Genomic DNA, 27594 nt, shown 5'->3' with positions numbered 1-27594 from the left:
TGTTTGAATGTCCTCTGCATTAGCTTGATGTTAAGTTGCCAAGCACCTGTGGATGTAAGCGACCAACTGTGGATGTTTTTGATATATCTTCAGTTGTGTACCTTATCGTTTTGTTAAGGCAGGCCGCCCCAGGCTGGTCAGACCTGAATGTGTGTCCCTACCAGAACTAGACGGCTGCTCAGTCGTCCAAAGTCCACTTTTCAGATGCAGTCATCCTTGCTGAAGGAGCTCTGACCAAGAACTGAGTGCACAAATGAACGTACTTTTCAGAAGCCGGACATTTCTGTATTATAAATCCTTTTTGAGGATCTTTGTAAATATTTGAATATTTTAAAATGCTGGATTTGTTATCAACATGAGCTGAACGCTGTTATGTCTGAATTAAATTAAAACAAAGAATCTAGAATATATGAATGTTTTGAAAAAAATGACTTTTCCACGATATTCTGTCAATATTCTTTGCGATGCATCCGCACGAGCTGCCAACATTTGGTGGTGGCAGTTTTGCGAAAGGTTTTTCTAAGATCTTCTGGCTGTTATTTCTACGTCTCAAATCTCAGAAACATTGCACGTTAGAAGAGGATAATAAACATTTGGTGTATTTACAGTTCCATACAGTACAAACAGCTGAACCTTGGCTTTAAATCGAACTACATTCAACTCCTTCATTGTCATTCCTCTTCCCGCCTCCACACAGCGGCCTCTGACGTCTACGACGTTTTTGAAGTATGACATTCATCAACTTCCTTCTTTTAAAAAAACAGGGTACTTGCTATTTAATTCCTGCAACATTATGAATCCGAGACATTTGAAGGGTTTGTCACAGCAGCTACAGCAGAGGTGTGGATCCTCTCTCCTTCTCCTCCTGGCCTCTTCGCGTTACGGAGCGGACCCTCGTCACTCCCTGACCCTCCTTGCTGAGGTTTCCGGTCAGAGCCGCGTCGTGGACCTGCTTCGTGTTCTCCTGGACCTCAGCCTTGGCCCGCTTCAGGAGGTTGGCCTGGCCCTGGGTGGGAGAAGGGGGACCAGAAGGGGAGACCAGGAGGGAGGACAGAGGGAAGAAGTGGAGGGAGGGAGGATGAAAGAGCAGAGAGATGAGCAAAACTGCTTCAGGCCAAAACAAGTTGTAATTGTTTAACTCCTGAGGCTGTTTGGGTTTATATGAGTGAGTGTGTATGTGTGTGTGTGTGTGTGTGTGTGTATGTGTGTATATATGTATGTGTGTGTGTGTTGCTGACCTTAAGGATAGTGATGTTCCAGCTGAAACTTTCCAGCGCTCGGCTGACCTTGCGACCTTTCAGCCCCTCCTTCGCTGCCAGGCTCGGCAGCTTCTCATGAAACTCCATCGCTAGAGTCGAACATGTGCAAACACACACACACAGACACACACACACACACACACGCACATGAATCATTGCATTTACATACAAGACATGTTTTACAAGGTTGGGTTTAGGTTAAGGTTATGTTTATGTTATTGTTAAGTTTATGGCTTACGTTTAGACAAGTAGTAAATCTGGTTCAGGTGGGAGTTAGTACAAAGTGAGGACCTTTTGGCCGGTCCTCACTTTGTGACCCCCCTTTTATGGACCGTTTAGGGGTTAAGACTTGGTTCAATAGTTAGAAATAGGTTTAGGTTAGGTTAGGTTCAGGGTTATGTTTGGGTTAGGAACTAGGGAATGCATTATGCCAATGAATGTCCTCACTAATTTAGCTGTACAAACGTGTGTGTGTGTGATCACTAAAACGTATGCCTAAAAAATTGAAGAGTGATTCACATTCGTATTCACGACTGATAGTAACACTCTGAACATAGTGTTACTGCTTTGTGAAAGTATTTGTGATTCAGTAGGTGGTTCCCACACAGTACAGGACACACTCAGTAAACTCAATCTTTTTTTTCCTTTCTTGCTCTTTTCTCAACTGTCATTTCTGCCTTACCGCGCTGTCCAGGTCCCTATATTCACATATTCTTATACCCCATATCTGATTATTGATCCGTCTGCCTGTGTTCCTGAAACCATTCATAGACTTTCCATCGTCCACCTGCAGGTTTTAATCTACCACCACCAGTTGATTCTCGCCTTTCTCCCATCTCCATGGGCCTGATGCTACATCCATGGAGTCTAATCGTCTCTTTCTCTTCTAATCTCAGTATATATTGTTATATGTGTCTAATTAATCTTAACATCTTTACAAAGATCACACTAAATGCCGACTAGGGAGGAACGTGAGAGAACCAATGGGCTGCAAATGTCACTTTCAGACTCAGCCGTCACAGAGAGTGAGAAATAAATTAAGATAAGTGTGATGAAAAAATTCAAAGGATAAAATCTGTGTGACAGATGAAGAACGATACAGAGAAAGAGAGAAAGAGCCATCGAAGTCAGGCCGCCGGCTAGCCAGTGTGTGTGAGTGTGTGTGTGTGTGTGTGCGCCATGGAGTTGTGTTGTGTGTCTGTCTTCTTCTGTCCGCCCAGGGCCACTGTCCCACTGTTACCATGGAAACCCGGAAGTGGGTTAACACAGGGCACACATCACTTTGAGCCATCGAGAGCCACAGACATTAAACATGCCAAGTGTTCGACCTCGCCCACACGCACAAACACACACAGACATACATAGACACACACAGTAAACAGACTGGATGAGAGTATAATTTACCAGTTAATCACGTTAATCCCTCTCTGTCATTAAATGTCTGCAAATAAGAACACACACCTGCACACACACAAACGCATGTTGTGTTGCTACAGCTCCACATCCACACACACACTTACAGAAGTTGCCTGAATAATAACCTTTACCATGCGGTTGCTAGGCAACTCGAAGCCTACGTGCCAATGTAGTGTGTGTTTGTGTGTGTGTGTGTGTTTGTGTGTGTCTATTTCACTGTGAAACCAAGCAAAGAGAATGAATTGTCAAATCTATACTGCCTGATGTAACTCTCACCACTGTACAGTTCAGGGCCCTGGAGGAGGAGCAGCTGCTCACCTGAGTTTCTTAAAGATTCAGTTCACCCAAAAAACAAACATACGAGGAGGGAAAATCCCATTCTTCCAAAAGCTTATCACCACATGCTGGTGGTGGAGAGCGCCGTCTTACACTGCCCCAGCATCTGCCCCAGGGGCTGAACCCAGCTGAGATGTGGTGGGTGTGAGGGGCGGAGCATACGACTCACATCAGTTTCATACAAATCTCTGCTACATTTGTCTGTTGGTAAGCAGGATAACGCAAAAACATCTGGAGTTTATCATGAAACTTGGGGGAAGGATGTGGTATGGGTCAGGGAAGAGCCTTGATCAGGGGGTGGATCTGAGATTTTTCTTTATTTTAATTAGACGGGGTGGTGGGGCGGTTTTCAACGTTTTCGTTTCTCAGAGAATGATTCATGGATCTTGAGGGGAAAAAAAATAAGGCATGTTCACAGGACTGCTATTTATTAATGTCAATTTGGTGCAGATCCACATTAAAATCAAATAAAGTATAAATAAATTGTGAAATTAAGATAAATTTTGGACCTTGGCAGAGGTACGAGTGTCATGATAGTGTCATTATCCATGAAATCAGCTGGTTGTTAAAGAAAATGAAAAACTAATTCCTGGATCTATTTTAAAATGTAAAGGTTTCTTTATTGAGATACCCTTTAGAAAAACGTCATGGAAATCGGGGGAAATAGATTTTGCACAATCCTGCTAACAATCAAAGAAACGCATGTGAAACCATAACCTCTCTGGTGGAGGGAATAATCACAACTCTTCAACAGCTAATGTCAATCTTTTTAAAACTCTGTATCAATATCTCCCTAAAACAAATCCAATATCCTATAAATCATATTTATATATCTTAAAGTCGAGTGGACATCAAGCTATGCAGAGGGTATTAGTTTCAAGATATCTGTCTCTAGTGTGAAGGTGAATTGAATCTCCGAAAAGCTCAACAACAACATGTCGCTCAATGTAATCAGTTCTCATTAGATATATTTGCGACTGAAATAAACAAATTTTTGACAATGCTTTGTAGTGATGAGTTTTTATGGTTTGCAGGAAGACATGGTTGCTGTGAAAATCTTTCGGTCGTTTCTTTGCACAGAGGTTAAACGTCTGATCTTGCTGCAGCGATGCAGAAGTGCACTCCAGGGTGTGGCAGCGTGCCATGACATCAAAACTCCCTGAGTGTGGTTTCAAGTGCCAACAGAGGAGCTCACGTCTGACCACATCCAGCCGGGCTGATGCTGGGTGTGGTCTGGGGTGAAAACACACTCAGACTTTGTTCCTCTTTAAAAACTGACTTTCACAGTAAAAAGAGTTAAAGAATCTCTAGACCTTCACGGTTATGTCCATGAGAAGATGAGTGTCTGTCCAACGGAGGAGAAGCAGCTCTGAAACACACCAGCACATAATGCTAATGAAGTGGATTCCCTCCCTCTCTTCTACGTCGGTGTTCTTGTCTTCCTCTCAGCATCGCCATACATCGTTCGCTTTACTACGGCTTTCTTCTCCCACTCCGTTTCATCGCTCTCAGACTTCCATCCTCTGCCACCCGCCTCCCCCCCGAGGCTCCCTCTGAGTGGCCTGTTCACACTGTCCTTGTTGTAACCCCCCCCCCCACCCGTCCTCCTCTTCCCAGCCTCAGAGGTGGACCTCCTTACTCGGAATCACCTGATCGCCATGTTTTCTCTGTGCACACAGGAAGAGCTTTGTTCACGCAATCAGGCCTCGGGCTCTGCAGCTCTTTATTAGATGAAATGCAGCTGGTGGTCGGGCTGAACACTTTCAGATCTCACTCTGTTTACCAATAATACTACACATGGGATCACGTGGGAAACAAAAAGATTCACGAGGGAATACGAGAGATCAAAAACAAGTCAGTAGTGACATAAAATCCACCCCAACAATAACCCGCTTTAAAAAGAAGTTCCTCTATTCTCCAGCGCCTCCTCTTCATCACTTGCACTTTTAATCTTCTGTTTTATAATTCCAACCTGTTTCTATACCATTGTAAATGTTACTGATTATATATATAACATATTATGTTTTTTTATGCTCCTGATCTGCTTCTTTTATGTCTGTAAAGTCCATTAAATGACCACTTGTGTATAATAATGCTCTATACAAGTGAATTCACTCGCTTTTATGTGATCAGCTGCAGCAAATCGCAATTTCATCTCAAGCTTGGTTTTAATTTCTCCTTCATTTCCTCTGTTCTCTTCACACCTCTCTCAAGGGGGCTCATTGAGCAGCCGACGCATGTTGCAACTCATAAAGCTCAGATGAAACACAGAGATGTTTAAATATAGGCCCCAGGACGACTCTTTTAAAATAAATATGTTGCTGATTCACATAGAGAGCCACATAGAGTGCATGAATGTTTATTTTTGCACCAAGCCACAGGTTAAAAGGTGCAAATGTCAATCAAACTGTCTCCACGGGTGACAGCTGAAGACTCGGTGTGATGTGTGTGTGAAGAGGTGTGTTTGTGAGGGGTTGTTTACTGTCACAGCGATAACAGACGGAGGGACTAATGTCTCTGGACCCGAGGGGCCGGGCTGAAATAAACAAACCTCGGCCAAAGATCGCAGAAATGATATCAGCGGGTCAGACCCGGTGTCGTACGCTTGGGAGACTGAAGGGGGATCGGCGACGGGAGCTGTGCCAATCCAAACCCCATCCGTCCAACACGTACAGATGGAAAAAATAAAGACTTGTCTGACCTCATGTGACACTGACGATTAACCAGATGTTTGGGACAGGGGAGGAGATAAGAGGAGAGGAGAGGAGTAGAAGGGAGATCATGAGAGCGAGGGAAATGAAATGGAAGAGGAGAAGAGAAGAAAGGAAAGAAAAGAGAAGAGGAATGGGAATGACAAGCTTAATGAGAAAAGCAGCCACTGCAGCGTGGATACCAGCGCTGCTAAGGAGGCTGTGTGGGAGTTGTCACAAGGACTCGGAATATGGGCTCAGCCTGGTTTTTACTCATTACACACACACATACACACACGACATATCACACACTGCTATACAGCAAAACACACACAAACACACACATACGCGCGCCTACACACCCGTTGTCTGTATTTGCAGGATCCTGTCGTAGATTCCATCGGAGAGATCCATCACTGCTCGGCTTGCGTGGACCATCTGCAAAGAGGGAAACATCTATTAGCACAAAACACACAAACACACTCACAAACCCATTTTACCATCTTATTTGTCGGGCTTATAATCCAATGTCGTGCACGTGCAGTGTACAGTGTGTTTTATTGTCCGCTGTGAGAACTCTGTACGTAACAGATGAGGCCTGAAGGGGGATTGGTGTAAATCCCTCCGGTGGTGCAAATTACAAATATAAAAAACACTGCGGTGATGTTCTCTATACTCTATTCTCTATTGGTGGTTGTTAAAAATGATGAAGATAGTCAATTGAGTTTTCACTGAAGGACGAATCACTGCATAAAATATGTATTAGACTCAATATATATAGCGTGTGTGGATGTTTGTGAAGGCACCTACAGAGACCAATGTGGCAGTCTATAATGACAACACCAAACACCCACACACACACACACACAAGCTTGTGCAGCTATCCTTATAGACTTTGCAACTTACCTTACCCCTAACCTTAACTAAACCACAATTCACATCTGACCAGTAACCATAGATAATACTTTCCTAACACCAACCCTTACTCCTTACCTAAACCTTAACTTAACTTTACCTTTACACTTGTCTTTAAATTGAATATTTTACATTAGGGAGACTGGCTTTATGTCCCTACAACATAATACACGCACACGCACAGACATGCACATTCTTGTACTTCTGTCATCATGAGGACACTCATTGGCATAATGCATTCCCTAGACATACTAACCCTAACCATCACAAAATGCCCCACCTTAATCCTAATCTAAACCTAATTCTAATCCAAGACTTAAACCTCAAACAGAAAACAGAAAAGTGAGGTGCAACCACAATGTCCTCACAGTCCCGAAATGTCCTCACAGTCCCAAAATGTCTTCACACCATTGGGCCTATGATCCAAATGGTCCTCAAATAGATTTAGTGCAATTAAACACACACGGAGTGATGAGTAGTTTCTGCCTGATTACTCAAACCCTGCAGGAACATTACACTGCTGCTCAACAAACACAGTTTTAACTACAGTATTCAAATTTGACCTGATCCGATTCAACAAGACACACACACACACGCACACACGCACACACGCACACACGCACACACGCACACACGCACACACACACACACACACACACAGACAGACACACTCCCCATCTCATGCCTGTCGTTTTCCTGTCCAAATCTCACTCTGTTTACCAATAATACTACGCATGGGATCACGTGGGAAACAAAAGATTCACAAGGGAATACGAGAGATAAAAAACAAGTCAGTAGTGACATAAAATCCGCCCAAACAATAACCCGCCTTAAAAAGAAGTTGCTCTATTCTCCAGCGCCTCCTCTTCATCACTTGCACTTTTAATCATCTATTTTATAATTCATGCTTCCAACCTGTTTCTATACTTTTGTAAATGACCGATTATATATATTTTTTTCTTTTTAATGCTCCTGATCTGCTTCTTTTATGTCTGTTAAGCCCATTGAATGACCACTGCTCAACAAACACAGTTTTAACTACAGTTTTAAAATTTGACCTGATCCAATTCAACAAGACACACATACACACACACACACACACACACACACACACACACACACAGACACACTCCCCATCTCATGCCTGTCGTTTTACCCGACCCTGCAGGCACCTGGATTAAGGTGTGGAGATGGTTCATTCTAATCAATGCTAATGGTATTCTGCAGCAGGGTGAGCTTTTTCAACCCGGATCCGCTCGGCTGAAAAAAAACAGGAAGTGGCAGCACATGCCACCACAGACAAGCTTTTACGCACTAACGCACACAAACACGCACAAGTGCCATTTGCATATCAGTGACAAACAAGCGTAGTTAAATTAAAGCGTCACGGTTTATGTACCAGAGCCTTGATCATAATTTAATAAGACTGGAAACATATCGATTCATCTCGGCTGCAGCCACAAACCTGAGTGTCTGCCTCTCTCACGGAGCACTAACACTCATACACATCCCATATGCTCTTTGGACAGGATGGCAGAGTTGGCAATTCATACCGCCTTTCCATCAACCCGCCCCAGAGACTGCCGGGGAATATCTAATATGAAACATGAAGAAGTTCACTTTGAGCAAATACCAATTTAAAAAGAGTATTGCAGCAGCGTGACAAATGACGAAAAAAGGGGGTGAGTGGGGGGTAATGTTGTTCACCGCAGCAACAAGACAGAGGCTATAAACAAGTGCAGGAACACAGCTGGGTGGAAAACACTTATGTGTATCGGGCAACCACAGTCCAGCCAGAGCCAGAGAGAGAGAGAGAGAGAGAGGAGGAGGAGGGAAGTGAGAGAGATTAATGATGGAGAAAAAGAGAAAAGAAGAGGCTGAAAGATGAAGATGAAGAGCAAAGGGACTGTGTTGAAATCTACCTACTATCTGTCAATATTAATATTAATATAAATTGAATAAACAAGCAACCAGCAGTCAGTGGGGGGGACCGAGTACAATCTTCTTCTATCAACCTCGAGCAGCGGTCGCCTCCAGATCATTTTGAAACCACACGTGAACAGTAATGACAAAACTTCGGTTTCATTTCATGAGAAACATCGACTTTGAAATCTTCACCGCAGAAAAACCAGGGTGGATGAACACAAAGGTTTCTAACTTCACTCTGCACCGTAGGCTGTTTCTAAAAAGCTCTGCACACAAACAATAAAATGTGGCACTATATTGTAGAACTGTTTGAGGAGGACTCAATAATGACAAGGAATAATTTTGAAGTAGCTCCGAGGGATTTACACAGGACAAGAGAACAGTTAATTCCAAACAGGCAGGTCTAGAACGGGCCCCTAGTGGTGTAAAACCTGAGAAACCCTTCATCAGACCTGAGCAGCCGAAACCCGCTCACAGTCACGGATTCATGCAGCTTTATTGACCCGCTGATCAGTAAACTAACAGACCGACTGACCCCTCTCTCGCCCTTGTTCTCTCTTTGTGTTTGTTTCCGCAGGGGAGTTTGCTTATGTTTTTTTTATCAAGGGCCAGATTGATTTTTAGACATCACTACATAATTCGAATCTTTTACATAAACATTTGGAAACAAACTGTGGCTTCAGGCCAAGGTGAGGATGTCGCTGATGTGTTTACGAGACTCGTGGCAGCCGGCACAAACAGGGATGTCGTCCGCTACATAACAATGAGAGCTCGCATCGTGTCGGAGAACGTATCGGCTGAAAGAGGAAGCTTTTGTCTGGGAGGGGGGCGGTTTTCATTGTTGGGTCAAGTACACAAGGGGATGGGAGGTGGCTGACTGATTTCTGATCTCTTTGGCTTTTGTTTGGGCTTTCCTTCCCTTTTGATGCATTTCAGAGTTATGCACCGTGTATGCTCCTTTTTTTACACGCAGCTTGTGTTCACTCTCCTCTCCCTCCTCACCAGTTCATAGGTGGAGACGACCCGGCGGAGGACGTCAGGCAGAGGCCCCTGGGGCTCCAGGGTGGGGTACTGGTCCCGGAGGTCAAACAGCAGCAGAGGCATCTCGTCTGGGCCGGACACTCGGGAGCTCAGAGCCAGGACGCACTGCATGAGGTTGGCCACAGCGGACACTCCGCACAGCTCCCTGAACACTGCCACTGAGTTCTGTTGCAAAAAAGCAGGGAAATGGAATCATTAAATCTGGAAATTAAACATTTTCTCTTCTTTCTCTTTCTAATTTCCTGTTGCAGATGGAAAAACAGTACAGAGGCAGTGAATGATATCAAAACCAAATCATCACAAAACCTGAGAAATCCCTTTAGCTCTCTGTCTCCGGCCTAAATTACTCTATTCTGTCTCCCTCATTCTCTCTCTCACACACACACGCACACGCTCACGCACAAGCTCACACACACACAAGTAGTCTAAAGCGAGCCCTGCAACAGAGCTATTTGTCTTCCCCTTGAGCTGCTGATTTGTTCTCCCACAGTTGTGCTTTTGTAGTAGTTTGGACTGTAATTGGAGAAATGGAGAGATGTGGATGGCGGCAGTCTGACTGAACCTACATTCTAATTACTGTTTAATTTCCCACACAGTGACAGAAGCAGCCTCACACTGAACTGCTGCCTCGCCCATGAAGGTGAGCTGAGCTTTCAGTAGCTGAAGAAAGTGGAGATATTCATGTGAATAAATCCCAAATATATATATTTATATACCATAGTGTATATAGTTAAGTCAAAAAGTATTTAAAATATTATCAGGACTGTATTTAGATGGCACTTTTCCAGATCCACTCAAAGCTAATTTAAGTTCCAATCCCACTTCTTACAGTAGCGCTTTTTTGTTTGCACTGCATACTATTCACACACTGTCAGCACAATCATTAAGGGATTTGGGATTCAGTATTTCCAAAGTGTCCTTGGGCAACATACTGCCCATATGCTGCACATAGATGAACTGTATGGCCATGGGTGTGTGAATGGGTGGATGGCAAAAAACTGTACTGCCAAGCGCTTTGAGTGGTCATCAATATAAACACATTTACCATTTACCTGCATATTTTCCCTCAGGTCAGTAGCCTCCCTCAGCAGTGGAGCAACCGTCTTGAAAACCTCGTCCACGGCCCGGACGCCCAGGTCCCTCAGAGCTGTGTAGTTCCTTCCCTTCCGGGCCTTCCGCACAGACAGGCCCCGTTTGTGAGGCTTTCCCCCCCCTCTACGATTGGTGAGGGCCACATGGACAAACAGCTTAGCGTGGGGGAGTTCCTCTCCCGTCAGACACTGGAGTGGCACATGACGGTAGCCAGGCTGGAGACACTCTAAAGGGATGGTGTATTGACCTGTGGTGGGAGGAAAATCACATTCCATTTCAAATATGCCAAAGGATTGAAGGAAGGCAGGTGTGGTAATAAAACAATGTAACAGTTATACAAGCTTGAACTCTAAACGATCTTGTGTTTGAGTTGTGGATTTCAATCCCTTTCCATTAACCTGACTGACCTATGAACTCGTCCCCTATGAAGTCATCATCCAGCACCACAAAGCGAACCATGGCGAGCTCTGGCAGATTGATCTCGAACTCGAAGCTCTCGTCGAAGATCGGGTTGTCCCCGTCCTGGGTCACGGTCCTGGTGCGGCGCTCGGTGCAGTCGGCCGGGATGCCGTGGATCTCCACGTACACGTACGGGTCCACCACGTCCCCTTTGGCCCCTGAACCTCTCGGCTTGGGCAGGTTCTGGCCACTGATCACCTGGAGGAATGACAAGAACTTTGGTGTTTTTTTACAAGGTTTCGGCCCTTATCTTTATCGATTATGATAATAATATACACACTGTGCACATCCAAATAATTGACGAGTAACCGGGTAATAAAAGCTGACAGGTTGAAAGGAAACCAAACAAACTTTTCATATTGGGGTAAAAGTGCAAATGAGCAGAACCAAAATCTAATTTCACCTTTTTCTTCACTTCTTAATAAGAAGAAAACCAAGGTCAGGTTTAAAGCTACGGGGTTGATGTTCCTGGAAAAACTAACAAGACCACAGACTGCAGGCTACACTTTGTAAAAAATGCATCTGATAAATCCCACCCCCTCCCATAGGCCCTCTCTTCAAAGCTTCAACACATGAACGTGCACTGCCTCTCAACTGCTAGAAGCCGACTTTACCGTGACTCACTCGCTAACTTCTCACTATCGTCTCTGCTTCAGAGGTGTATGTCTCGCTGGCAGTCGATTCAGATCAAGAAGCTGTTGGTCGTGTTTATCACAGTCCTGCTAGAGCCACATGTTTTTTTTTTCCACACATACATTGATGACGTGAAGAGGATTTCAACAAAGAAGATAAAAAGTGTTTCAAAAACAACTTACCAGGCCTAACATGAGGAAATTAATTTGAAAAGAAAAGGAAGACTTTTTTTCGTTTCAAAAGTACTGTTGAATAGTTGAGAATATAGTTGAATTACATCAGAGGAGACATATTTATTTGATATTGCACATCAAGAATAAAGTCAAAATGTTGACTCTTATTCATAGTCTTAGAAGAGGCAGAGGCAGCTCGTACAGCTGTCAGTTAGTCAGTCCTCTGATTGGATTTGACTGATGGAAGGAATTTACTTCATTCACAACACAGTACTTCAACTAAATTCTCGAAATACCAAAAAACTAAATGTTGTTTGACTTTCATCTTAACATTTTGACCTAATTCTCGAAATGCAAAATTAAAACAAATCTGCGGATATGCAGGAACAGGCTTCTTAATGACCCAGGAGAATAACCCAAACTACAAAGTAAATCCTGATTTTTAATACACTAAAATTAGTAAGTTTCAGGGTAAATAACAGGATCACACTCATTTACATATTTCCACTATCCCACCTTCACATGAAGCAGCTGTGGAGACACACCCGGCACCGTCTCCCTGGTGTCGGCACTGAAATACGACACTTCCTGCCGCATGATGGCCGGGCGCAGGACGTAACCGCAGTTCCCGTTCTGCCGGAACCAAGCCGTGTTCAGGTCCATCATTAGTCCCGCCGTCTGAAAATTCATGGACACAATTTGGCACCCACACTTCCACAGGTCCTGAGGGTTCATGTTGCTCGAGTCGATGCGCATGGGGTTGGGGTACACCCGCGACAGGAAATGCTTGTTGTGATTGACAAAGTCTCCGGGGCTTTCGCCAGCGAGACGCACGGCCAGAGACTCGTGAAAGGAACACAGCTCCCAAGGTTTTTGGATTTTGGATGATGTCGGGAAGTCGGCGAAGGTCACTGAGCGGCAAAGAGTCACGAGGTCGGACAGCTCCTTCGAGAGCTGCAACTGTTTGGACGGAGGATGGGGAGGATGAGGAGGATGAGACTGAGCGATGCTTTTCTGCGATGTTTCCTTCTCACTTCCTCCGGGCGTGGCCCCACCGCTATTAGCTGCCTTCATCCTCTGACACATCTCTGCCCCTTCATCGTCCTCACTTACCTCCCCGTCCTCACCGTCAGAACTCGGACCCAACTTCTTACCCTTCAGGAGGATCCGATGCCGTAACACATGAGGCGACGGGAGGTAAGAGTCCCCTTCATCAGGGGGATTTGTGTAAAACTTATCCCCTAGTATTCCCATGAGGTGTTTCCACATTGTTTTCTGCTGTTGAAGTGAACAGTGGTTCTCAACACATACAATTAATGGGTAATCTGATGCCACAAATGCAAACCGTCCAATTGCTTCCAACACACAACGCAGGGACAGTGGTGGGGACAGGGTGTGGCCCGTGCACACCACTGGCTCCTCCTCAGGGCCGTCCCAAACGTCCACTTCCACACATCGACAGCCCATCTTGAGGGCGCGGATGTAGCCGGAGATGTCGGAGGGACCCTTGAACTGGTCCTCGATGAGGTACGTGTTGTGGGAGGAGTTAATGTAGTAGTGGGACAAAGGCTGGGACATGTCCTGGCACACGGCGCCGTGCTCCCCATCGAGGAGGTTGCACGCCGCTGAAGTGAGGTAGCTGGTAAAGCCGTCCAGTGACAGGTACCCCTGCTGCCGGCCTTCCGACGACGGCTCGTGGGATTGGATGAGCTTCAGACTGGTCTCCTCACTCACCTGGAAGACGCAGTGAGAGATGAGAGTAAATCAGACTCATTGAGAAGGAAAGCTGGGATTACATTTGTCCATGTTCACCTAATCTCTATAAACAGATTCTCTATGTGAAAATGCAGAATATGTATGTGAGAAACAAGATGTGGGGGCCAGAAGCCTTTTGGTTTGTGTTTCTAGTTTGATCAAACATGTTTGAGCAGGCTCTGGTTGCTTGCAGATAAACAGTCTGTGTGCTGAGCAAAAGAGGCAGAACACATGGGCCGAAATGAAGTGGCTATTGGGTTTTTAATTAATCTGCTTCCATATGCACAAGGCTGTAAATAGAGATAAACCAAAATATCGTCTGGACCAAAAATACCTACAAAATGTATGGCCGTTTGTGTTTTGGGTGGAGAAACATTCCAACCCGTAAGGACTCGTAGGGACTCGTGGACCTACACCTCACTTGTTTGAAATCTGTGGTGCGTTCAGGTGAAGGATGGCACAGCATGTAGGCTAATATATTAATTACACTGCAGAGATCTCGTGCTGTAAACGGAATCGGCTCTTATCACCAAAAACCTTTGAAATCTTCATCGGTTTCGCCGAACTATATGGCACTGCTTGTTCAAACTAAGACATTTGTTTTCTTTTGGGGTTTTTATCTGGCCTTTCACGTGTTAGAAATGTCCTCAAAAAGTGATTATCTGGAGTTCAGGGCATGTTCACAAGCAGCTTATGTGCAAATTGTTGTTACTCACTTGAGTCATGCCTTGCTCAGCCTCAAGGAACCTCATCAGGTCGTTGGTGTCCAGGAACTCCTTGTTGCTCGAGAACTGCACCAACAGAAAGTAGATCTCTGGACGAGTGCAAAAGTCGTGAAAGACCTCGATAAACTCCGGCTTGGTGACTTGCTCGATTTTTCCCAGTGGTCTTTTGGTTTCGACCTGATCTTTACCAGCGGATCCGTTATCCAATGAGAGTAAGGACATCCTCTCCCTAACTCTTTTCAGCTCTTTAAACCTGTGCTCCACTTTCCCACTGCTCACGCCAGGGTTCACGCTCTGAATCAGCTTGACGGCCGACCGCAAGCGGATCCCTTCGTCCTCATCTTCCTGGCCTTCCAGATCAGCGGCCGAGGAGAACAGCTGCTCGAGCCAGCCGAGACGAAGGCTGTCCTGGCTGCTGGCCAGCATGTCCAGGGCGTGTTTCCCATACTGCATCAGATACCTTGAGCCCGGGTTGATGAAACAAGACAGAATGTTTTCCTTTCAAATATTTCCATATTTGCTGACACTCTTTATAAAGCACAATAACTGCAGCAGCAGAATATGTGTAAAGACAAATCACTTTCATAATCTTTCATAACATAGAGTTCTCAGAGGGCCCTGCAGGATCTGACTGCTCATCATAATACAATCAATACTTGATAGCAAAGATCCATACGATTTATTGTTGGGCTGACATAAAAAGCTACACGGATAATCTCCATTATCTTAGCCTGCCCTGCACAGCCATGCTTCTGTACAACCACAAATTTAATTATTGTCATTATTTGCTCACTGTCAGTCAGACTGTTTGTCCACAGAATACACAATACAGCTACTTATTTCATTGCTGCACAAAGGCAATGCTGCTGAATGTTGCATAAGAAAGATATGTGAGATAAATTATTAAGACCAGGACTCGAACCGAGAACCCTCTTGCTGTGAGGAGACAACGGCTTTACAAGTCACACGGTATCAACTGTCTCACACCTTAGTCCAGTCACCCAAATGTTTGCCACTTCAGCAGAGTTGGCCACCAGGTCCAGGTTTTCATATACGTCTCCATAGATGATGGAAAAGGCACAGTCCTCGGAGATCTGCTCATAAACTCCACTGGTGCGGAAGGTGTCCGTGTTACGACCTGTCCGGACCTGGAATGTGAGACCACGAGAGATACAGTCAAACCCACATATACAGATACAATAAAAGCAAATTAACTGTTGCATTCCATTTGGTTCGAGGTTGTAAATACTTCCATCTCCTTATCCAACAACGAATCAATGAGGTCCAGTCATAAAGCAAATAACCGCGGAGGGTTGATCTTGAAAGCTCTCCCCCTCCGGACACTGACCTCTCGTATGGAGGCGAGAGAGATGCGGGCTTTGTCTGATTCCTTCTTGGACGGCTCCCAGCACAGAGCCTGGAGGCCCGCGTCCAGCAAGTAGTAGCGCTGGTAGACACGTGAGTTAGGCCGGATCTTCTTCAGCTCGCTCCCTTCAACCTGGAAGCGAAGATAAGAAATAAAGAAAGAGCTCATTGAACTTAACTTGAACTGAGGCGGCTCTCATTAAGTGTTCCACAGGGTCAACAGCCTGTGATCTCCATGAAACCCCTTGACGTGTGCGCTGTACATTAAATATTTCATGTGCAGTTATGTAAAGCTTATGTTATATATAATGGGGTCACATTGGGCGCTATGACCTACCATGGAGTGGATACAGTCGGCGGCGCTGCTGATCTTCTTCTCTGACAGGCTGCTGCTGAAGGACACCGTCTTCTTCCTCTCACGACCCGCGCGTGTCCCATCCTGACGAGGAGGCAGAGGAGAGAGTATGAGACGGATAAAGAGAGGAAGAGGAGGAAGAGGGTAATGACAGAAAGAGAGTGACAGACAGTGATCCCTCTGACGTGAATTCTTTGCTTGAGCATGACAAACATCTTTTTTTCTCCCCGTCCAGAATGGATCTGAGAGGATTAAAAGGCATATCAGTTTATATAAGCATACATAAACACAGATTATTAGGCCCGACCACGCTGAGCCTCCTCCTTCCAATCTGTTATTGTTTTCCTGATACCACGCTAAAAGCCTCTGCGTGCCCTTGCCCTTCACCATTACACCATTAATCATACCTGCCTAGACAGAGGCGGCTTTCCGACTCAGCCCCCCCCCCCGCTCTGCCGCGGGAAGACCCCAATCAGTTTATCTGAGCTCACCATCATAGCTCCCTCAGTCTGATTTATTGACCCATCAGATGTCACCCCCGCAGAGAACCTTTAGACTGATGGATAAGAGCATATATGTGGGCACAGTTATTCAATTAAGGGCGTATTAGGGTCCCAGTTAAATCGAATCAAAGTTTTTTTTTAAGCTTATCTAAAGCAGGATGATGTAATTGTAGTTGATTCAATCCCGAGGAGGGTGATTGGAAATGCAAACACCCACATACTCAGCATACTTCCATCTTAAATACACTCTGTATATGTACACGTCAAAAAGAAGAGGAATCTGAAAACTAAATAAGAAGATAAATCAATAGGGCTGCATGTGATGATTGTGTCACCTCTGCAGGAGGTTGTGTTTTCAACATTGTAAAATTTGTCTCTAAAGTTTTGTTAATTTCTCAGATTCATGGAGCTTGTTTACAAAAAAATAAGATATGCTGATATTTAGATCTAGTGAATTAAAATATGGTTTCATAAGGGGACTGCTGGGCCTTGGCTGACGTATGCGTCTTCTAAGTGATGGTCTATTTGGTTATAGATTATCCTGAATCTAATTTCATTAATTGATACAATTTCAGTCTACAAAAGATCAAGACATTTCCGATAAAGATATTTGATTATACATTTTTATTAACAAAGTTAGAACCACTGATTGCCGAAGTGAATATTGATTATCTTGTTATAATGGGACCTGTCAAGACGTGAAATATGTCGGACAGCAAAGGAATATTCTGATCTTAAAGCTGATGTGTTAGAAGCGGGAAAAATGTTAGCAGAGCCACTTTGACAAGGACCAAATTGCAATGGGTCAACAATTTGAATCAGTGCAATCTCAAAAACTGCAGTTGTCGTAGGGTGCTATCAGTGTGCAGCGGTTAGTCAGCTCTACCTAAAAGTGTCAAAGGAAGGACAATCAGTGAAGCGGAAGCAGGATTATTGCCGCCCGAGGCTCATTGATGCGCATGGGGAGCTTCTACAGGCCCATGTGTTCCCGGCCCACAGAGGAGCTACTGTAGCACAAACTGCTGCAAGGGTCATTGATGCGACACGTGGCTGTTTGTGTGTTAAATAGTGTCAAGTGTAAAGTGTTAAAGGAAACAAATCATGAATAATATCTCAGTCTATACAGAAAGATGAATTATTTTTCCTGGCCGTTGTTTTGAAATGGTGATTCAATCACAGACAATTTTAGAAAGATTTAATCCAGCACCTGTTGCTCTCATCTTTAAATGTATTTATAATCATTTCACCACCAGGTGGCTGATCGACATTTTCACATTCACAGTGAACATGCACAAAATGCTTCTCAGTGGCTGATGAGTCTCTACACTCATCTGCATAACTCTGATTCCATTCAAAGACTTTGTATAATCCTCAAGAGCACTTAGCTCTTGTATGAGAGAGGAGAGTGGGGAACCCTCCATATGAAAGAAATGTGTGTGGTAGGGAGGGTTGGAAGGCAAAAACACGAAAGAGAAAGAAAGAGAGACAAAAAATATGGCATGAATGAACACGAGAAAGAGAGAAGGAATAATACACAAAGGGATGAAAAGGTTTCTCTCAAAGGGAGGGGACGGCGTCACAGATCCTTAATTGCCTCATTAGGACAGGGTCGTGCTTCCAGTGGTGACGGAGGGAGGCGGTGCTCCAAAAAAAAAACCTGGTGCCATGGGGAAGTGGAGTGGAAGTGGGGGATGGGGATTGTCGAGACAGGATGAGGAACAGATAGCCCCCATATGACCTCCTTCATATCCTGACCCTGAAAAATGCAGGTGGGGAAATCTAACTTTTCCTTTTTTGGACAATTTTAAAAAAGGATATTGGATTTGAAGGTGATCTATGAATAAGTAAAACCACTAACTACTAAGTGAAATAATTGATTGGGTGTTTCTATTAAAAACTCTTCCCCCACTGAGCAGATCCAGGAACACCTCGAAATGTAACCTCCAATTCTCAGGTACAACTTCACTTCACCAGCAGAAAGAAGATATGGAAATCGAATTAGAATAGTCTCTCTTTCTCTATTTGAAAAATAATTGATTTTGGAAAGCATCCCTCAATTTGAAATGTTTAAAAGCTCATCAACTTAACTCGAAAATACAGAAGCATGCAGCACCACATCTTCACTCAAACTTTCCTTTTTTATTTCTCCAGGCCAGTGACGGACATTATGTTTCTTCCTAGGACACGTAGACAGAGTTGGGTGGTTTGGGGTCAAAGGTCATGGTAACGATGGCCTAAGAAAACATCTTGAACGTTATCTCTCAAGTCTGCCTCTCGGGAAGTTTTTCAAGTTTTGACCAGTTTTCACTTGGACTCAAAGATGAACAGATTAGATTTCAGCAGTCAAAGGTCAAATGTCCAGGTGACCTTATATGAGAAAGAGATGCATATAAACTGCACTGGTTGGTGGAGGCATAGACCCACAGGGCGCTCATTTGGAACAGTCGGTCGTTATCTCTTTCTCTGTGTGTGACATGAGCAGAAATGGTCCCTCTGTGGCTGTATCCACACCAATCACTGTGCACACGTTACCCAGTTAGGCAACTGAACCTGAATTACATGACTAGTAACAAACATTCCTTTCATGCCTCAGTAGCAAACAAATAAGGAACAGTCACAACAAAGCTCTCTTCTTCAAAAACTAATGCAGCTCACAAGGTGGGCTCCTCCTGTCACGCTGCGTTTGAATCTGAGGAAACATCAGGAGTCTCCATGTGACCTGCTCCACAGTTTGAATTCAATTGTCTCATGTGTCCTGCACATTCACCTCTACAATCCTGACATCCCTCTAAATTAATTACTTTAATTCAAACAAGCTCCACCTCAACCCATAAATAAAATTCTGATTCCATTAAACTTAATCTCCGAGAATGCATCTGTAAAGTACGTCTCCATGACAAAGGTCCTACTAAGATTTTCTCACAGAGACCGAGATGAGTCGTGATAACCGCCACTGTTTCAAAACAGGAAGCCGCCTGTCAGCCCGTTACAGAGAGCTTCCTGTGTCCCCACTGAGAGGCGAGTGAAGTGACAGCGCTGAGAGAGAGAGCGAAAGTCTTGATACGTGATACAGTGTGAAAGTGACGGCAGAGAGGCAACTTAATTACTCCGGACACTATTTTATGGTTTCACACACACACACAGACAAAGATATATAGATAGACTGCATATACATACAGTATACCTTAGATATACATAAAGATGTAGATATACTGGGTGTAGATATAGGTTTACTAGATGCATATATCGATACACTAGATATAGATATAGATTGACCAGTATTTTACAGAGTTAGACATCAGTTATTATCTGCCAGTTTTCCTCTCTCATCATTGACTATTACACTGATGATCCTGATTTGGCTGAAACTGACGGACACATCCACGGATTAGATGACGTTTTTTGGAGAAGGATGCACAAGATGACAGAGAGACATGACAGAAAGTTGAATCTTGAGAAGAGGGAAAAGATCAAACTAAATAGCAGTAAAAGGGGGATGATTGAGAAGAAGGATGAAGAGAAATAAATAAAGGAGCTCTTCTCCTCATGTGGATAGTCACAGGGCCTCCTGGACTTTGCCTGCAGCCGCCAGCATGGCCTTATGCCTTCATTAGCCAGGGTACATGCATGCATGGTATGATGTACGAGAACGTCTGTTCATGTGAGTGCAACAAGCCCGAATCACTGATTACGGCATCACCGAGTCAGCAGAATGGAGATGTAGGTCGTTTGTGAGCACTGTTTTTGATGCGCTAATTAAAACAGAAAAAAATCTGAGAAAGAGGCTGTTAGGTGAAAGATAGAAAAAAGAAAGGAGGAGTGAAGAAGGCTGAGCTGCCTGTGGCCTGGTGTGCTGGACAGAAGATGATGGACGATTGATGGTGTGGTTTATTCTAACAGCTTTTCACCCCGAGCTCAAGGCCACTTGGGGGGGTTGAGAGGCAGAGGGGATTTACTTGGGGTTGTGAGATGATGTATGGAGAAAAGAAGAGGAGGGAGGCACTACTATATTATGAGGGTGGACCAAAATTGTGCAGTGCAAGTAAAAATGTTTCGCATCCTTCTCTCTAATTCGAGTTTCACAAATGTGATGGTTCACTGCTTCTTCTATTTTTCATGTCACTGGATATAATATAAAAAAGTTACATCTCAGGGTATTTCACGGCTGGTTGGATAAAAGAAGGAATTTTAGGATGACACCTTGAGCTCAGGAAACTGATGGTGTTTCTATATTTCTTCTTTTTACTATATTTTTCTGGCATATTCAATTTAATAGTTGGAACTTATTGAGTTATATTTATGTAGATTAATGTGTAATTGATTTCTTATGTGATTTGTGGAAAAGAAATGGAGGTGGTCTTTATAGATATAGCCCTTTTCTAGTCTTGATGCACTTTTACTGGTCACTTTTTCCATTCAACACATTCATACAGTGCATCTATGTGCAGCACCTTCTTTATCATACACCACTCACACACTGCTGACAAGCCGTCAGGGGCAACTTGGGGTTCAGCATCTTGCCCACTTCGGCACAAGGAATGGGGGAGACTGGGATCAAACCCCCGACCCTGTGGTTAGTGGACAACCCGCTCTACCTCTTGAGCCACAGCTTGAGAAATCATGAAAAGGGATGGTAATCTGTATTTATGTTATGTGCAGGTGCTTTAAGATTTCTTCTTCTTTATTCATGCACTGCTTCTAAGTCTTCTAAGATTCCAAGTACTGTTTTATTTTGTGAAATGTTTTTGGATGACACTAAAATGAATGAAATTAACAAAAAATTAAACATTATCTTTTAATAATAATAATCTTATAATAAACTACTGGTCCTACTCAAGACATCTTCATGCACTATTGCTCACTCATTGCAAAGTGTGTTTCGTAGAGGTTTCACATGTGTGTGACTGCTGCAGAATCCAGGACACTGGGGTTAAAGAGGCCACAGGAAGCACTCTGTGGTCAATTCAATTCTCTTTAAGCTTGTCAATGTATAAAAATATCATTCGGAGAATGTGGTGAGTCTGACTGTAAACCTCTGCAGGGCGGAGCAGCAGATGATCTCTCAAACTTGAACCCCTTTGAAGTCCTGTGTGCACGTAAGCGCTCGCACGACACACGATCCAACACACTCACACTTACACAAACCACACAGACTGAAACAAGCAAAAGCTTAACTTGAAAAGGGCATCATGTCAGAGTAATCTCACCAAGACATCAACTGACGGACGTCACAGATACACTTCCTGAAGATGGGCGGGCGGCTGAAAGTGCGAGCAGGTGGTGGGAGCCTTGAGTCGGGTGTCAACTGTGAGAGTGAATGTGGCGATTAATGTTCCACCCATATCAGTCGTGAGATTTTCGGTGAAGCTAACAAACTAGTACAAAGTTACAAACACATTTATCTCCCAGGATGTTGATTTGAGCTGCAGGGGGCGCTCAAGGGTGCCCTGACTCAAACCGCTCAACCATCCGCATCAGCTCCAGCTGTGTGCCAACACCTCCGGCTGAAGCTGCTCCCTCAGTCTGAACAACACACACAAATGCTCATACACACACACACACACACACAAAACCGTAAGAAATGCATTTAGACACACACAAAAACACACACACACAAGATGTATATATGTACCGCACATACATAGTGAAACTCGACATTATGAAACAAACATGTGGAGCTGTGCTGTCCAGTCAAATAGTTAAACGATTGGAAAATTACCCTTATGTCAGGGTTGGGCTATTAAAGTGGTTTTTTTAATGGCCATATTAACATACGTGTATGTTTTGAAAGTGTTCACCATGTCAACACAGAATACTCATATATCATGATCATTTTATTTGTATTGTGGAGTCCGACCCCTGGGAGTCTGTGTACCCCAATGTGAGAAACACTAGTCTAGATATGGTTAGCTTAGCTTATCATAAATGTGAAACATGGGGGAGGAGCTATAATGGCTCGTCTTAAAATTAATTAATTATTATGAATAGTTATTTTTGAACATATCCATTCTTTGTGCTAAGCCAAGGTAAGTGGCTGATGGCTGAAGGCTTCCACACTGAATGCACAGATGCAAGAGTGTTTTTAATCTTCTCATGTGACCCTCAGAGAGAAATGAATAGTCCCTAAATGACTATTGAGCTAAAGTCTCAACGATTGCAATTCAGCTAATAGCATAAAAACCTCTTTAAACACCAACTAGATTTTACAAACATTTACGTTATCTGGTGTGATCTGCTTGGCCGAGGAACAGTAGATAATGGAATGAGGAAGACATGGACAGTATACACACACACACACACACACACACACACACACACACACACAAACACACGCGCACACATATACAAATGTGCAACCAACCACGTGCATCTAATCTTGACATAGACAATGAGAGAACTGGGAAACAGATATTCATTGTGCTTAGCTGTATTTTAAAAGGCAGGTCTGTGCAAGTGTGTGTTTGTGTGTGTTTGTGTGTGTGTGTGTGTGTTTGTGTGTGTGTAGTTCAAACCCAAAACAGAGACAGAGACCGATGGTTATCTACATGAACTTCAAACACATGAACTGAGTGGGCACCTGATTCGGTAACTCCCTCACGCACACCAGAGCGAGCGACGGAATAAATGAGAGGAGAACAGACGGCATGAAGAAGGCCTACACACTGAGGAAATACAATTAAGGTCACTTTCATTAACTCGGCACACACAAACACACTAGCACACACACACTGGTCACAAATCCCCTGACTCCACTTAAAACCAGTCTGGAATGTCATGTTTCCTGTTTATCTGCTTACATACCAGCCAGATTCCTATTGTGAGAGATCCTGAGTTTGATCCTGGAGGTAGTTTAGCAAACAGTCAAACTGCTCTGCTGTGCTGACAGGTGGCTCCAGACCGAGCTCGATCCATCCAGAGCCTCAAGAGATTCAAAACACGTGCACGTCTACGGTGAAGGCACAGACGCTCGTGTGTGGTGCTGCTGCTCACTGCTCGGCCCGTTGATTAGGGTTCACGGCATTAAACGTGCCTACTGAACATGCAGCAGTCTAGCACACCATCGTCATGCCGCCGATGCATGCTACTTTCTGCTTCAATACATAAGCAAATCAACAAAAACGAGAACATTTTTTTTTATCCGTCTCACTTCTTCAATCAGCAAAGCTTTTACTAAGTGCTCGACAGTCAGCTAGTGAATCCACGTCTCCAAACATGTGAAGTTAAAACATGGGAAACAAAATAAATAATGTGATGAACCTGACAACACACACAGAACATAACAGAATGTCTTCCTACACGACAGCCTGTCTCCTTCAAGCCATCACGTCTTCATTTTGTCGGTATTGACATTACTCCAGGTATTCTTTGCAACATCCCAGTAATTAATAACATTCCTTTTTTATGGTATTTGTGATATGCTTTTGTCCCACTGTGTGCATTCCATCAAATTGTTCTTTCATGTGCAGCATGTTTTCCCATGCTGTCCTGCACTATCGCTCTCTGAAGCACAGGCAGCACCCGAGGGAGAGGGGTGAAGATCTGGGGCCATTAAGCTGCACATTAGGGAGATCTTTGATGCCATTTCTGACCCACGGCCGAGACCCCAGATCTTCACTGAAGCACACTGAGGAAACTGACAGAGGAAACTGACAGAGGAAAGACAAGAGCAGGCTTGTGTGTGGGCACGGAGGTGAGAAACGCTTTTTTGTGTGTGTGTGTTACCCAGTGGGAGGGGGCCCCGGAGAAAGAGACGTGTCATCAACAACCGCTCGTGACTTCACAGCAATATTGCAACATGAAGCGTTCGAGGACATTGGCCAACTTCCTGTCTTGCATATGTATCGGAGCCAAATTGCACACGGATGAAGCCGCGAGTTCAAACAGTCATGTCTGTACAGGCCGTCGCCGAGGAGACGAGCAACAACTGGAGATCAATACGAGACCTCAGGAGCCTTGAGGCAGAGCCCATAAAAGGGCAAAGTCAGGGGGATGAGTTATTGATTAGACTCTGGTGGTGTAACAGGTCTCTTTGGTTGGACATAACCGGTGAATAGTTGTGATATTTCTCTCGAGGGCCTTTATGCACGTATGGTCGACCTGACGTGTTCTCAGATGGGTGGAGGGAGGCTGTGGGGTTAATTGGACGGAGGTATTCAACTGGGAGCCACAGAGGGAAGAGGGAGGAGTAGTGGAATATGTTTTTTCACTCTAATCAAAGACAGCAGGTGGCTTCGGATATTTGTTATTAGTTCCTCCTCCTCCTCCTCCTCCTCCTCCTCCTCCTCCTCCTCCTCCTCCTCCTCCTCCTCCTCCTCCTCCTCCTCCTCCTCTCTGGTTGATGAAGTGCTAATAAATGACACGCCTGCTTGAGTCTGCCTGGAACAAAACCTTCCCTGCTCATGTTTATATACATGTATTTATGGGTTTATGTCCGGTATGACAAATAGGGTGAATGGGTTCTAGTTTTATTACCTCAGCCAAAGAGGTTATGTTTTCACCCCTGTCCGTTTGTTTGTCAGCAAAATTACTCAATCGCTGAATGGATAACTACAAAACTGAATGTGGTATGGGTTCTTAAACATTGTGGATGTTTTTTTCAACATTTTCACAATTCATGGATCTGGAAAAACGTGATGATACAATGAGGAACAATTGTGCAGTTGTGTGCAGCTTGATCAAATTTAAGGGGACTGTTAGGCCTTCTAGTTCTGAAAGGTTCAGGATCGGTCCCTCTCATCATTAACAGTGTGACGTCATCATATTCATTCCTCAACAGCATCATCACGTGAGGTGACAGACAGTTCTCATACTTGGCACAGGTGGAGAGTCAGTGTGAGTGTGTGTATGATTCAGTTATTATTCTACACGGTCCCGTTATGGGGACTTGTCTTCCTTGTGGAGACAAAAATCATGTCCACATATGGTGAGCGTGTTTTAAGGTTAGGATTAGGTTTAGGTTAAGTTCTGGTTGAGTTTAGGTTTAGGTTAGGTTTAGGTGGGAGTGTGTGTTAAGTCACATGACCTGCTAGTGACACAGTCTTTATCCATTGCTTCAACATCAGATTCCTGTGGGGTTTGGTAACGTTAACATTTCCTTACTCTACCATATTTGGTCTGATATAAGTTCACACGAGTTTTTTGAGATCTACTCTGGCCTGACCACCGTTTGCACTCAATTAAACATGACGTGTAAAGTCTTCTCGTGTTTCAAAGCTGGACATCATGTTTGCTTCTCCCTGGGGGGGGGGGGCAGGGGGGCGGTGGCCTACCTTGATCAGACTGCTGCGTCGAGGGATGGTCTTGGATGCTGAGTCTGAGCCCGGGGTCCCCCACGCCGGGGACTCGCAGCTGGAGGTCTTCTGGAGCCTCCTCAGCGAGCCCGAGGTCCCGCTGCAGCTCCCGTTGGACACCGGCTCCCCCCGGTCCGCCGGGCTCGAACCGACGGCGCACTGCTTCTTCTCCCCGAATTCAGCCATGGTGGGTGGGTCGCAACTCAGCCGGTTCTCTCTCAGTTCATCTGACGGCAGCCTGGCTCCCGACGCCGCGGAGCTGCACCACACACCGCGGACACAGGCGTGCCATGGCGCGGAGTGAGCGATCCGAGACTGTGCACCGAGAGCCGTAGAAACTTCTCTCTCTCACTCTCTCTCTCTCTCTCTCTCTCTCTCTCTCTCGCTCCCCCTCCTCTCTCTCTCTCTCTCTCCCTTTCTCTCCCCCCCCCTCTCTCTCTCTCTCTCCTTCTTCCCCTGCCTCTCTCTCTCTCTCTCTCGTTCCCCCTCCTCTCTCTCTCTCTCTCTCTCTCTCTCTCTCTCTCTCTCTCTCTCTATCTCTCTCCCCTCTCTCTCTTTCTCTCGCTCCCCCTCCTCTCTCTCTCCCTCCCTCTCTCTCTCTCTCTCTCTCTCCCTCTCCCTCTCTCTCTCTCTCTCTCTCTCTCTCTCTCTCTCTCTCGTTCCCCCTCCCCTCTCTCTCTCTCTCTCTCTCTCTCTCCCCTCTCTCTCTTTCTCTCGCTCCCCCTCCTCTCTCTCCCTCCCTCTATCTCTCTCTCCCTCTCTCTCTCTATCTCTCTCCCTCCCTCTCTCTCTCTCTCTCTCTCTCTCCCTCTCTCTCTCTCTCTCTCCCTCCCTCTCTCTCTCTATCTCTCTCCCATCCTCCCTACACACACACACACGCACACTCGCTGAGGGGGGGCGGGTGACAGGAGAGGACCGACACCTTCCACTCCTCCGCCGCCCAACGCTCGTCACGTCTTCTTCCTCGATGATGTCCTCACCACACGCTGCGGCCACAGAATAACACAACCAACCAGTAATGGTGATTATTGTGATTATTGTAAATTTTCCCCCCCCCCACATCCTGCTGTCGACACTCACTCACAGACTTTTCCTCCAGCGCCACGAGGTCTGTGGGCGCAGAGTCTGGGTAATAAAGTCATCATCTGTCACCGTGATGGACAGAATGCTGGTGTGGGGGTGGGGGGGTGTTGTCCTCTGCAACATAAGTTAGATTCCATTTTGTAGAAAGGGACCATTCTTATTCAAAAGGGTTAATCATGCATTGCTTATATTAACAAGAGCATTTTTTTTTTTTTGAAAGATTTACCAAATGCATGTAAAAACATTTAAGGGATGGTTCACCCAAAAATTAAATTTCACTCATTATCTACTCACCACTATGCCGATAGAGGGCTGGGTGAAGTCTTTGAGTCAACACAACTCTTTCAGGGTTTCAGGGGTGAACAACGTTGAGCCAAACCAAATACATTGGAGGAAAAGGCCACTTTATCTTTAAATGTGAAAAAAACGAGAGAAATAAACAGGCACGTGCACAGATAGACCCCTAGTGGTGCTCAAGCACTGGCCCTTTTGCCCTGTAGGAGAAAAGTGCCCTTCTGCTGGAGCCCAATTGTTTCTTCATTCATCAATATTTAAGAATGAAAATTACTCTCTCTGTC

At 44.8% G+C, this 27594-nt stretch overlaps 1 protein-coding gene across 1 annotated transcript; it reads right to left on the bottom strand.

Annotated features, from left to right (window-relative positions):
• Positions 1 to 578: 578 nt before the first annotated feature.
• LOC133025799 (inactive phospholipase C-like protein 2) lies at positions 579 to 26217 on the bottom strand. Its single transcript, XM_061092551.1, has 12 exons — positions 25913 to 26217; positions 16123 to 16224; positions 15769 to 15918; positions 15408 to 15568; positions 14412 to 14880; positions 12457 to 13674; positions 11083 to 11332; positions 10636 to 10922; positions 9545 to 9748; positions 6064 to 6139; positions 1239 to 1348; positions 579 to 1006 (listed from the first exon to the last, which is right to left on the bottom strand). Exons 1-12 carry the CDS (start codon positions 26117 to 26119, stop codon positions 830 to 832), a joined length of 3411 nt encoding a protein of 1136 aa, XP_060948534.1. The 5' UTR covers positions 26120 to 26217; the 3' UTR covers positions 579 to 829.
• Between the last annotated feature and the right edge of the window lie 1377 nt (positions 26218 to 27594).

The sequence above is a fragment of the Limanda limanda genome, chromosome 19, assembly GCF_963576545.1.
Source record: "Limanda limanda chromosome 19, fLimLim1.1, whole genome shotgun sequence".
Classification (NCBI taxonomy): domain Eukaryota; kingdom Metazoa; phylum Chordata; class Actinopteri; order Pleuronectiformes; family Pleuronectidae; genus Limanda; species Limanda limanda.
The sequence above is the reverse complement of the archived record's forward strand: the minus strand, read 5'-3'. Positions and strand labels throughout refer to the sequence as shown.